General features: G+C 29.0%; 3 protein-coding genes across 11 annotated transcripts in view; 2 read left to right on the top strand and 1 right to left on the bottom strand.

Annotated features, from left to right (window-relative positions):
- The window catches only part of LOC145182009 (solute carrier family 22 member 15-like), a 31,111-nt gene that overhangs the window by 6,475 nt on the left and 11,383 nt on the right, over positions 1-13,253 (bottom strand). The window contains exons 2-5 of one of the 2 annotated variants that reach the window (XM_090099583.1): positions 4,097-4,391; positions 3,859-4,018; positions 3,539-3,769; positions 27-223 (exon numbers count right to left, since the gene is read on the bottom strand). In XM_090099583.1, the coding sequence (XP_089955709.1) occupies positions 27-223; positions 3,539-3,769; positions 3,859-4,018; positions 4,097-4,239 (731 nt within the window). In that variant the 5' untranslated portion in view covers positions 4,240-4,391. Of the gene's footprint in view, positions 1-26; positions 224-3,538; positions 3,770-3,858; positions 4,019-4,096; positions 5,175-13,253 lie in introns of those variants that run through there. The other variant, XM_090099582.1, reaches the window with a different exon arrangement.
- LOC145182010 (uncharacterized) lies at positions 5,573-8,901 on the top strand. 8 transcript variants are annotated; one of them, XM_090099592.1, is made up of 4 exons: positions 5,573-5,687; positions 6,181-6,720; positions 6,808-7,626; positions 8,611-8,901. In XM_090099592.1, exons 2-4 carry the CDS (start codon positions 6,231-6,233, stop codon positions 8,658-8,660), a joined length of 1,359 nt encoding a protein of 452 aa, XP_089955718.1. In that variant the 5' UTR covers positions 5,573-5,687; positions 6,181-6,230; the 3' UTR covers positions 8,661-8,901. The 8 variants fall into 8 exon arrangements, with proteins under 8 accessions (XP_089955718.1, XP_089955715.1, XP_089955713.1 ...); XM_090099589.1 differs by having other exon boundaries at positions 5,587-5,634; XM_090099587.1 differs by lacking the exon at positions 8,611-8,901 and adding an exon at positions 7,804-7,982 and having other exon boundaries at positions 5,587-5,634.
- On the top strand, positions 8,970-12,228 carry LOC145182008 (endoplasmic reticulum mannosyl-oligosaccharide 1,2-alpha-mannosidase-like). The gene is made up of 7 exons (XM_080057235.2): positions 8,970-9,114; positions 9,205-10,005; positions 10,158-10,346; positions 10,634-10,821; positions 10,903-11,026; positions 11,283-11,486; positions 11,588-12,228. Exons 1-7 carry the CDS (start codon positions 9,010-9,012, stop codon positions 11,924-11,926), a joined length of 1,950 nt encoding a protein of 649 aa, XP_079913361.2. The 5' UTR covers positions 8,970-9,009; the 3' UTR covers positions 11,927-12,228.

Raw genomic sequence — 13,253 nt, 5'->3', positions numbered from 1 at the left:
TTGATTTTACAAGCTTATATACTTACACTATATAAAAAACTGTTGCTAAACTAGGAAGACACAAAGCAAGTTGAATACTTCTCCAATCTTGAATAATCCAAGCTAGGGTTGTCATCCATAAATTGCCAATTGCCCAGAATATTTCATATAAACCAGAACATATAGGCCGGTATTTTAAAGCAGTCATTTCAACCAAAAGGACATATGAAGAAGTCTGAAGTCCCTATGTAACAAAAGATCAAAATAAATTTTGTAATGTAATGTATGTAATATAAGATCAAAATAAAGCATATCAGTAAGCTAATAATTTTATCTCAGGAGTGTGATTTTTACTCTCCGGCAAGTCAGTTTTGACTTGTTGAAGAATAACCTGACAATGGTTTTTCAACATTCCTATAGCACTATACTTAGAATGCTTCTTTTTGTGAAAGGTGAAAATATGTAAAAAAAAAAAAGTCAACAGTAGCGTTTTGACATATTTAAAAAATTTTAATTTTAGTTTTTTCGAAAGATTGATAAAATTATTGTGTTGAAATATGTTCATAAGTATTATACAATAAATAAAATCTGAGAAAAAATTTTTCTAATTTTTATAAACAAAAATTAACAGTATACAGTAAGTGGCCATTTTATATTAAGTGAATTGCATAATCAGGACTTTTGAAAGTTTGTTGCATAGATTAAAAGAAAAGTTACACAGTCCCGTGCATAGAGTTCAAAAAATCTACTAGAAAGAACAACCACGTTATAAAGTTTTTTTCATTTAGCTATTTGTTAAACACTTATGACTCTTATAAATTTATTAGATTTAAGGTCTCCATTCAGTGACTGCCATGTGACTTCTAATAAAAGCATTGCTAAAAGCAAAATATTCAACTAAATCCTCCCTGGTCACATCCTCCATTTCAACGAAATGGTTTTTTTAGATTGCTTATTTATTGAAGTTTAAAAGTATTTGAACTTATTCACTTAAAATAATGTGAACTTGAAACCATAGCAAAAAATAACTAATAATGGAGATAAGCAGATTTTTTTACTCCACAATATTGATAAGGAAATTATTGAACGATGGAAGATATTTTTATTAAATTAAAAAAAACAACAATACTCAGAGTGTTAAATCCAAAGAGATACCTGGGTGAAAATATTCTCCCCCCTGAGAAAAAAAAAAAGACAAAGTATTTCACAGCATAACTTTAATCAGATGACCCTAAAATGTGAAAGAAGTTCAAGAATTTAAAACGTATTTATGAACCAACAGCTGAATTCCAATGAGAGAAAAAACTTTCTCAAACTTTTGATGTCATTAATTAATAAAAACAAAATTTTAGCATCAGAAATTGTAAAAAAGAAAGAAAAATTGTTCAAAACACTTTACAATATTTGAAAAATACTCACTAAGCTTACATAGCAACCTATTTTAAAACAGTTTGTTTACTGCCATTTTCAAGTGAAATTTTTTGGTAATTATTTGTGCTGTAAAAATCTCGTCTATTGTAACAAAACCTAATTTTTACCCCCGGTTCATGGATATTTTTCCTGGAGAAAGGTGTCTAATTTCAACCATTTTCGCTATTACAACTAATTTTTACATGCAATTTTTATGAACAATTTTTACTTGTGTTCAAAAGCAAGTGCAACTACCAGAAACGTTGGTATCTGAATGGTCCTTTAAACCCCTTTAATACAGTACCAACATTAAAAATAATACAGTACCAACATTAAAGTAATCAGCATGGATTTTATCAAAGATAGATAGATACAGTGGGTTTCACAAAGAGGTTTCAGTAAAATTTCATTTTTGGAGTTGGAATTCTTTCACATGCTTTCGAATGGCAGACTTTGCTTTTAAACTTTCAAAAAATATTTTTAAAATTTAAACCTTGTAATTAATAATTAATTATCATAATTAACAACAATCTGATAATCTGTAAATAACGGGTTCTGGAGTCTACTTCTATTGTTGATACCATTTATTTTAATCAAATGAATCAGTTCAAATGAAGGGTGAAAGGAAAAAACAGTTTTTTCAGATTTTTAAATGTTGTTTGAGTATAGTGCACAATTGTTAAATTAACTTTTGTATTTGTTTCAAGATGTAAACAAAAACAGTGATTAAAAGTTCCTCTGCTCTTTAAAAACCTCTGCTACTTAAAAGTTCATGTGCTACTTAAAAACCTCTACTATTTAAAAACAGGGTTTGTCACGCTTCCGTTGCTAAAAAACTAACATGCATAAGAAAAGTCTTTAAAAATTGATTTTAGGTTTTCTCCTATTGACCAAAACTGAATTTCCCTGTTTTTCCCTTGCACACTGAAAGTTAAAATGATTTTAAATTTAGCTATAAACATACACACAAAGAAAACCAAATAAAAATTCCAGAAAAGATTTAAAAAAGACAAAGATGATTAGTGGGAATTCGAAGCATTTTCTGATACAATTCACGCTGTCATCTTCGGCAACTGTTACTGGTAGCACCGTCTGCAGGTCTAAGAATTACAGTTTTAAGATAGCCGAACTCACCATAATCGTGCAATTTTTTTTAAGAAATTTTAAATCAGAATATAAGAAATTTTAATTGTAATACAAGAAATTTAGATTTAGAATTAAAGAAATCTTAAATTAGGCTGAAACAAATTTTAAATGAATATAAATTCTTTCTTGAGCTTTATGTTCAAAAAAATGCATTGGTGTTTCTACAGAATCAGAAGATTACAATAGAGGTTGAGTTTTTAAAGAAATTTTCTTATAAACCACATTTCTGAATTAAAATCATAATAATGAAATTAACGGTGGCCGAGAAGGAACAGATAAGAAATAACTTAGAGGTTTTAAATATCAAACTTAGAGGTTTTAAGTATGTCAAGTTCGAGGAAGCAACTGAAAAATAAGGGAGTTGTTAAGTTTTCTTTCAGCTGCTGAGTGTCTACCTTAACAAATAATTTTTTTATTTTTACATAATCTAGAGATTCATTTTGCTCTTCTTTTCTCAATTCTCTTCTCAATTTAAACTTAGGGACTTGCGTTATTAGATCGCTTTTCCAACGTTTTCAAAACATTTTTTTCCACAATGTTAGATTGATGAGAAAAGTCATTGCTCACTTAAAGTTTTATATCGACTTGCTTTGCAATGATGAAGAATATGGGAAGAAAGAAGGTGCAGGGGGAGGAAAAGGGTTAACTATTAAAAATTATCTATGATGCAGGCGCGGATCCAAGGGGTGGCCATTGTGGCAATGGCCAAATAGTTTGAATTTAACGGCAGTCATGTTAGTTTTGGGTTTTTTCGCTTTAGGAATATCCCTAAAAATTTAAATTTGTCTGCCGTAATTTACAGATTTTGGCTATAGAGATTCCTACCAGGGCCGCAACGGTTCTTACTACACGTTACCGACGTTTTATTCAATCAATAAATGCTGTGAAAAAATATTAAAGTACCGATCTTTTATTGAATTTTCCACCATGAAAATAAAATTTGGCCACACAGTTACAAATTCCTGGATCCGCGCCTGTGATGAGTAATTATTGTAATATTTACCTGCGCTAAAAATCCGATGAAAAACCTGATTGATGCAAATGCTTCAAAAGTCGGTGCAAAATAAAGTGCTGAACCCAACAGGATATAACCATACAGGCAAATTAGTAGAATAGGTCTTCGTCCAAACTTGTCTGATAGTTGGCCACAAAGTAAACCCCCCACCATTACTCCCGTAAAGTATATTGTTGTTACAAGGTTCACTAAATGTTTCTTTTCACAAACAAGTGACCACTAAAAATATACCATAAAAAATAAATCACTTGATAATATATCACAAACTGAAAATTTTACATACTGAAAATGTATTTATAAGTCTTTACCTCACTACTAATGGTCGTTTCCCTTCCATTTAGAGTAAAATTGAATCCGCTCGGACAACTTAACATAGATCCACTGGAGTTATAAAAGTTTTTGTAAACATGGCATTTTTCATTTGGCGGTATAACTGCATTTAGTGTCTGGTTAACAGGAACTTTGCATCTAAGAATAGAGCTTTCCATCATTTTGTTGAATTAGGAAATACTTATTTGAATAAATTTTCAAAGTTCTCAATGCTACCTGTGAGGTGGGACGTAGCCGTAAACTGCCATCACTAAGTGATTCATTGACGTTGTTGCGTTGCAAAGGCATAAACATAAATATAAAAGAATTTGATAGATCCCAGGGTCACCAAGTATTTCTAAAATTTCTGCAACATCCATTTTTATTTAATTTGGTTTTCTTAAAATAAGTTTTGTTGTAATGATTCATTTGGATAAAACATGTAAAATGTTTTTAAACACATGATGCAGTAAAACAGTGTCAAACTTTCTGGCTTAAGTGAAAAACTTAAAGTCCAAGCTTCGTTACAACCCTGGAAAAAAACTTATATTTACCAACTTGTGATGTACACTGCTCGCTCATTATAAAAAAAATATAATCAAAGCTAATGAATAAACTAACATGGTAAGGTCCCTGCAAAATCAGATTAATATTTGTTAAAATTAAAACGGATATATATAAAACCAAAAAAAAACAACAAAAAAACAACAGCTTTTTCTGTCCAGCTCGTCTTATATTGTTTTCTTTAAAATATTTTCACTTGTTTTTCGTTCTAAATAACTTCTGCATAGCTTGTTGTTACGTTTGAGATTATTGCCCAGGTGGAAAATTAATCCAGCACCATGCAATTGAAACCCAAATGGAACTGCATTTTATTATACCATAAATTTTAACTAAATCTCTAACTCCTAAATCTATATACCATTAATTTCAATTTTTAAATCTTCAACTTCTAAAATTCGTTGTAGGCACCATACACTCCGGTAAGATATTTCTTTGTCGAATCTTCTCTTTGTTGCTTCGGCTAGTGTAAACTGCTCTTTTCGAACTAATATTTTGAACTTTGATTCATCATTCCAAAAAAATTTTTCAAAGTCTTCCATTGTTTATTCACGGTGAGCAAGGACACATTTTAATCTTTTTTTCTTATTTTGAGTCAACTATTTCGTTTGGGCGTTATAGCAATAAGCTGCTCTTATTTAGCTGTTGAAGTTTTTGGCCTTCTTTTTTTCACTATACAACAATAAATCAGAAGATCGCTTTTCGATACTAATTTCTCAAACGTTCCCCATTTTTTTTTTGATGTCTTTAACTTAAATAAATCCATTGAAGACGGTAGTGATGTTTAACTTTAAAAAGCCGTGTTTATTTTCACTTATGCATTGCTTAGCGTCAATAATTAAACAAGAGATGTGATATTTAAGTATGAAACAAAAGTAATTTAAACTTACGCTTCAAATTAGTTTCATTAAACAATAAACAATATTAAAGAAGAAACAACACCACTTAGATGATTTAGACATATTTGCATGATTTATTTATTTATTTATAAACAAAAAATATGTTATATTAGGATTTCTTTCTTATAGAAAATTGTACCGGTGAGCCAAAATAGCATCAATTTCAATAAAATACTGTTTCTGTTTTTAAATAATGTATTTACGTGTATCGCTGAAGTTGTCTAAAACTTTTGACTTAAGTAATTTACCTTGTCTATTATGCGGGTATCACTTTTCAGGATACAAACATAATGCTAAAGCGCCGTGGACGAGGAGGTGAAGAAATGTTTTTTTCTTCAGTAAAACAGTTACGTTAGTGTTTATTAAAGGTATATCTAATTGCATAATGTGGAAGGTAGAAAAACTGACTCAATCGCTAAAAAATTTCCTGATATCTTTTCTAAGTAAGATAATTTTTCAAAAGAAAACTAGTTACAAATAAGAAAGAATACTGTTAGAGATAGTAAAAATATGTATTTATGTATGTATGCATGCATGTATGTATACACGTATGTATGTATGTATGTATGTATGTATGTATGTATGTATGTATGTATGTATGTATGTATGTATGTATGTATGTATGTATGTATGTATGTATGTATGTATGTATGTATGTATGTATGTATGTTTGTATGTATGTATGTATGTATGTATGTATGTATGTATGTATGTATGTATGTATGTATGTATGTTTGTATGTATGTATGTATGTATGTATGTATGTATGTATGTATGTATGTATGTATGTATGTATGTAAAAAGATAATAACTATATGACTAAGCATATCATTTATCATTTACTGCTAAATCTTTTTTTAGGACAAGAACTGTCTAAGAAAAATCCAACAAAATCATATACATTAAATCAAATGGTAAAACAAATTGAAATGCCAGAAGCTGTTGACTTTTCTGTACATTTACCAAATGTGATTTGTGGAATGAAAGAGCTAGACAGAAGTTTATTTAACATTAAAGTCAAGCTACCAGCTATTAAGTGTTCTGAAAAATCATGTGGTGAATTTCAAAAGACTTTTAAGAATATTCTTCTGAATCGCCCTCGTTTTCGTAGTATAATTCCAAGTAATTTACTGAAACCTAACGAACGACTTATCTTACTTAATCCTGCTGTTAACCAGTTTGAGCTTCTGAGTGATGAACAACAGAAGGTTTTTTGTAAAGAAAATGGTGTGCTATGTAACCATGAAATTGTTTTAGACTATAAAGACTTCAGTGCTAATGAAATATTTGGTAAAATATTTTCGAATGTTGATATTGAGGCTGTAAGCTCCTTTGAAACTGTAGGCCACATTGCCCATGTAAATCTTAAAGATAAACTGCTTGATTATAAAAAAGTCATAGGTTAGTAATAGTAACTTTTTTTTTCCTTCACTTTTCAATTTTTTAAATTTAATTCAAATTTTTCAAGTTTCACTTAAATTTACTTAGGTCAGGTTCTCTTGGACAAAAATCCAAGTATCAAGACAGTAGTTAACAAGACAGATTCAATAGAGGAAACTTTTCGATACTTTCAAATGGAACTGTTAGCAGGTTTAAATGAAATGAATACAACTGTTATAGAACATGGATGCTCTTTCCAATTTGATTATTCAAAGGTCTATTGGAACTCTCGTTTACAAACAGAACATAAGCGACTTGTTGATCAAGTCAAAGGAGGTGATATAGTTTATGATGTTTTTGCTGGTGTTGGTCCTTTCTCAATACCAATGGCTAAAAAAAAATGTTTAGTATATTGTAATGATTTAAATGAACACTCATACCATGCATTAAAAAACAATATTTCACTTAACAAGCTTAATACTACTTCAATAGAAGTCTACAATATGGATGGGCGAGAATTTTTGAAAGATATTGTTATTGAAGGAATTGATAAAATTTTATATCAGTTTCCTAAAACTCAAGTAAGTTCTTTGCATCCTTCAATACATATAATTATGAACCTTCCTGCAATTGCACCTCAGTTTCTTGATGTTTTTAAAGAAAAATATTGTGAATTTGGGACATCGCCACAGTTAAAGAGTAATATTTTTGTGCATTGTTACTGTTTTTCCAAAAGTGAAAACCCTGAAAATGATGCCAAACTTTTTGTGAGTAAATCTGTTGGATATGATGTTTCAGCTACAGCAAAAGTGCGTATCGTAAGAAAAGTTTCCCCAAATAAAGTTATGCTTTGTGTTACTTTTAACTTAATGTGGTTTGATTTGCAATCAGTTACATCATCTTCATCCAGTAAGCGTGTAAATGAAGGTAATTTTTAAATTTATGATTATCTATTTAAGGCATTTAATTATCATAAAATAAAAATTCTGTTAATAGTTTAGTAAATTTATATTTTTTTTATGTTTTTACTGGGTTTTTTTTTTAAAGCTAAAGAGGTTTTATTTAAAACAGTTTGTAGAGCTTATTTCATCCATTAACTTTAAGTTTGTTGGAAAGCAACTATACTATGCTACAGCATTTATTCTCAGCTACTTCTTGATTGTTTCTGCTAATAGCTAAGTCTGTTTGTTTTTATATTACTAAGGAGTGTTTTACATTTTAAAGAGTGCATTTTTCTTATAAAAATTAGTGAAATTTTATTGTGCTGGTTATGCTACAAGGATAAACTCTATTCTAATCTAAAATGTGCACTCCTATTGTGGAAACAGTGAAAAATATGTTTATTAACATGAAAAGATTCATTATTAAAATGACAAAATTTATTATTGATGTAAACTGTGAAAAAATACTTTAAGTAATAATTGATTAAGCTGTTTTGAAAAAGAGAGTATTCAGGTTATAAAGTTAAAAATATTTTATTTTAAAAACCATAATAACTATGCACAATGTGAAATGATTATTATGCATTAGTTTTTTTTGGATGTTTTTTGTTTATATTAATTACAGTTTTTTTTTTTTAGTTATATAATTTTAAAAATAATTATTTGTATAAAATAATTTCTTGTATAGATAATTCTTATAAATTGTTAAAAAGTTCTATGAATAACTAAAAATTTGTAAACCTCTAGCTGTCCAAGATGTAAGCTACTGTTATCTTTTTAAATGCTAACATCTACTGCTGCCATAACTATTATTGATGTTTATTTCATTGTGGTTTTCATTTATTATCTTCAAACAAACACCAGCATTAAGATTGATTCTTTATCATTTAAGCGTAACAATTAACTTTGATAAAAATGAAGGAAATTGCAAAAAAAGTAACAAAAAAATCATTCATTGTTTTTTATTTAGATGGTTCTAAACTTGATGACAACTCAAAAAGATTGAAGATTGATTTGTAACTATAAAAAAATGTCAAAACTGTTGGTTTTAAAAATGGTGGATATTTAAAACTAGATTCTATTGCTCACATTTTTATAAAATAAAATATTAACTTGTAAACAGCTGCTGGTTTTTATAAACAAAGTTTCTTTGGCATTCTTAATTTTGTTGTTGTTATAATATGTTAATATTTATGTTTATGAGATTTTTATTGAATTTATTGTCTTTATACCCAATAAACAAAAGTTTTTGCGTTAAAAATGTGTTTATAAAATATTTTAATTATTTGTATATCATTTGCATACATAGTTTTCTTTGTTTTATGATTTATGTATTTGAAGTTTTAGGTAAGTAATTAGTATAAAAGCAATGTCAGTATTTACACCTGGAAGACTTGATCATTCTGTAATTGATGGTATAGATTTTGAATCTTACAATAATGATAAAGGGCAGCGTTCAACTTCTCTTTATCGGGTGAATTTTTAAGTTTTTCAGTTAAGATAATACAAAAACATTAATTCAGCTTGTATTTTTAATTTTTTAACAAACTTAATATTTATTTAGGCATGGCGTCAACAAACAAGCCAGCAAAAGTTTCTTGTAATATTTCTTGTTTTATTATTGGTTTCTTTTGTGTATGTGTTTCTGTTTAAAACATACATACCAATCAATGAGTTGGAGGCTAATACAAAACACATAAATCATGTGCCTTTGCCACTGAATAATCCATTAAAAAATGAAGTCATGAGACAGAAATTTATAGAGCTGAAAAATAGAGAACTTGATCAAAAAATACGGCCTATAAAACGAGGTCCACCTAGTTTAAAAGATTCCTCAAAAACAGGGATATCTAAGTTTTCTATTGAGGCAAGTGATCATGTTAATAGTTCAAAAGAAGACTCTAAAGATTTTGTTGAATATAAACTTATAAATGGTGAAAGAGAAGAAGTAATTAATAAAAGAGAAGAAAGGAAAAAAAAGATGAATTCTCCAGAGAGTAAAAATGATTTTGCTCACTATCCTGAAAAAATTTCAATGACAGAAAAGCAAATAGAAGTTGTTGCTGCATGTGAACATGCTTGGGATGGATACCGTAAATTTGCATGGGGTCATGATGAGTTAAAGCCTATGTCTCGTACATACAATGAGTGGTTTATGCTAGGTTTAACAATTGTTGATTCATTGGACACTTTGTGGCTAATGAACATGATGAAGGAATATAAAGAGGCTCGTGAATGGATTGCCAATGAACTAACTTTTGATAAGCCTGTGTCTGTAAATCTTTTTGAGACAACTATTCGGGTCTTGGGAGGCCTGCTCAGCATATTCCATTTAACAACTGATAGAATGTACCTTGAAAAAGCAGTAGGTTTTTTTTTTTCTTAATAAATAATTTTGCAAGCTTTAATACAGTTTTGGTTTAACATAAAATTTGTTAATGTTCTTTGCTAAAAAAAATGAAAGATGATTGTAAGTAACTTCAGCACATTTAACTTTTTAAATTAAAATCTTCCCAGGCTGATTTAGGTGATCGATTGATGGGTGCGTTTACATCACAGTCGAAAATTCCATACTCAGATGTAACTCTTATTACAAAGAAAGGACGTCCACCAGCATGGGGTTCAGATAGTTCCCTATCTGAAGTATCTACAATTCAATTAGAGTTTAATGATCTTTCGTATTCATTACAAAATCCAACATTCAGGGTATTTTAACTACAATAAATTATATTTAGCTATTTTGCTCTTTAATGGTCAATACTAAATGAAAAAAAAAAAACATTTTTTTGTTTTACCAACATCAAGTTCTCATGTAAGGTTCTTCATTTTCCTTGTTTCGTCTCCCTTTTATAAAATTTTTGATAAAGTTGTAATTAAAAAAAAAATTACTAAAATTTTATTTAAATCCAATTAAAAAATGATTAATCAAATTTTACTAACTTTTTTTGAAGCTTTATGTTTACTCTAGCTTTTTTTTTTTTCTCCTTCTAAAGTCAGCTGCTTACAATGTCATGCTTCAAATTTTTTCATTGCATCGTCCCCATGGCTTGTGTCCTATCTTTTTGAATGCTGATAGTGGAGAGTTTACACCAGCTTCAACTATAACATTGGGTGCCAGGGGTGATAGTTATTATGAATATCTTTTGAAACAGTGGATACAAACTGGAAAAACTGATAACAGGTAAAGTTTTGTAAAAACTTTTTAAAGATTATAATTTGTTTTTTTTTTTTTTTTTTTATCAAAAACTTATCTCTGCTGTAGAATGAAAACAGAATACTTAACAGCAGTCGAAGGAATAAAGAAGTTACTTATTAGGAGATCAGTTCCTAGTAATCTCACCTTTGTAGGAGAATTATTGTCTGGGAGGAGCTTCAGTCCTAAGATGGTATTGCTTCTGTACTTTTTAACTATTTTTGTATTAACAATCATGTTAGACAATTCAGCATGTCCATTTGAGGACTTTTATCATTGTATGTTTTTTAAATCATTTTTGACAATTCTGGTTTGATTGATAGCTCTCTTTAATAGTAATACAGCTCATACAGTGTTCTACAATCATTAGTATTCTGCAATTTAAAGTTTGATAAACAGCTTTTTAAATAGTAAATGTGAATTAATTCTTTTGAAGTTTTAATCATCAGGATCATCTGGTTTGCTTTCTTCCTGGAACATTGGCGCTTGGTTACCATCATGGTCTACCTCATGAGCACATGGAGCTGGCAAAAGAACTTATGGAAACTTGCTATCAAATGTACGCTCGTATGGCGACGGGTCTTAGTCCTGAAATAGCTTTTTTTCAGCTGACTCCAAGCTCAAATAATAAAGCTGATGATATAATAGTAAAGGTATTAGGTTAATGTTTTTTCATTTCCTTCGAAAAATTTAAACACATCTAACTCATTAAAATGATTTCATTTAATTTTGACAAAAGTTTAATAATTTTCAGCCAATGGACGCTCATAACCTTCTTCGGCCGGAAACAGTTGAATCTTTGCACATTATGTACCAGATCACAAAAGATAATAAATATCAAGATTATGGCTGGAAGATATTTAAAGCATTTAATAAGTTTTGTAAGGTTCCTACGGGAGGTTATGTTAGCATTAACGACGTTAGAAGCGCCGAAAACCCTCGACGCGGTGAGGGAAGAGACAAAATGGAGAGTTTCTTTTTAGCAGAGACACTAAAATATTTATATCTGCTTTTTAGTGACGATGATATAATACCTTTAGATAAGTATGTGTTTAATACAGAAGCACATCCTTTACCTGTGTTTCATAGCTAGTACTTGTCAATATTTAAGTAATTAATTTCAATGTTTTTTATGTATTTTTTTAATTTTGCAAACTTTTAAATTTCTGCTTTTTTTTTTTTTTTTTTTCTTCTTGTCTTTTAACTTAATATTTATTACATTATCTTACGCTCCTACAATATTTTAATATTTTTTTGATGTTTTTCTAATCTAGAAAAATTTCATAAAAGAGCAATATTTATTTACAGCTTATAAAAAATATCGCATTATGTATAAATACTATATTATTTAATTTTTTTCTTTTAATTTGTGTTCAATATTTTTGACATAATGAAGTTTTTTGTATTTTCTCTTACTATCTAGACTTTCCTAAAACCAAATTACATCTTTAAACTGCGCAACAAATAAGAATAAAATTTGATTTCTTTAAGAATTTAGAAATAAGCGGAATAAAATCACTGAGGCACTTTTTAGTGAAAACCGGTTTTATACTTTTATATTCACTTTTTTTTTTAATTTTAATGAAAGAAATAGCATGATTGGATAATACCAATCACAATTTCCATCACTCACTAAAATTCAGTTTTCCATAAATATTTTAAGAGAATATGAGACATTTTTTAAAATCGCTTTTTGTAACCGATTTGAATATAAAATTATAATATAAAAACTAATTTCTGTGTCTTCCTAGAAAAAAAACTGCTCTGCAGATTTTCTATTTTTTTTTTTTAGGTTTTAGGAATGAGATGTCCCATTTCTAAACAAATTACACGTGCTGAGTTCAAATAATTAAACTTGTTAGTTGACTAGTTTTTATGCAAAAGTTTGCGTTTTCCAACTACATGTAATATGTAAATGATATCGGTACCAGTGCATAATCTTCTGCGTAGGTTTATCAAGGAAAATGTAGTAAACAAGTTTAAAAATTTTCAAAAGTTTAAATTTCTCTCAAGCATCAGCAGTTTGTCACCATTAAACTTGTCTTTGTGAAAATCTCCTACAATTGATGAACAGTAGTCTGCAAGTATTGACGGTCTCCATTTAACTTGGTTTTTTTTTTTTTCATAGCAACAACATCTTGATGGAGGTTCTCGTCACACACTGGTAGTTTAATGAAAAGAAATTAAAATAATAATGTAGGAAAACGTTTGTAAGTCTGAGTTTTTCAGCCATTTCCTTGCAGTTTGCCTATTTTTTTTATTTGACAATTGATGGTCATCATAGTTAACACATTTTAAGAGCACTTTCAAGTTTTCATGTTTCTTTCACTGCATAAACAACTAGAACTGATTTTAACTAATCGCCATTATAGAGCTATACAGCTTGCATCAGCTCTGTATTACTTATGGCTGTTGGTTCA

The sequence above is a fragment of the Hydra viridissima genome, unplaced genomic scaffold (assembly GCF_058129835.1).
Source record: "Hydra viridissima isolate aposymbiotic clone 2 unplaced genomic scaffold, HvirCarnegie_v1 scaffold_10, whole genome shotgun sequence".
Lineage (NCBI taxonomy): Eukaryota > Metazoa > Cnidaria > Hydrozoa > Anthoathecata > Hydridae > Hydra > Hydra viridissima.
This window is presented reverse-complemented; position numbering and strand designations above follow the sequence as displayed.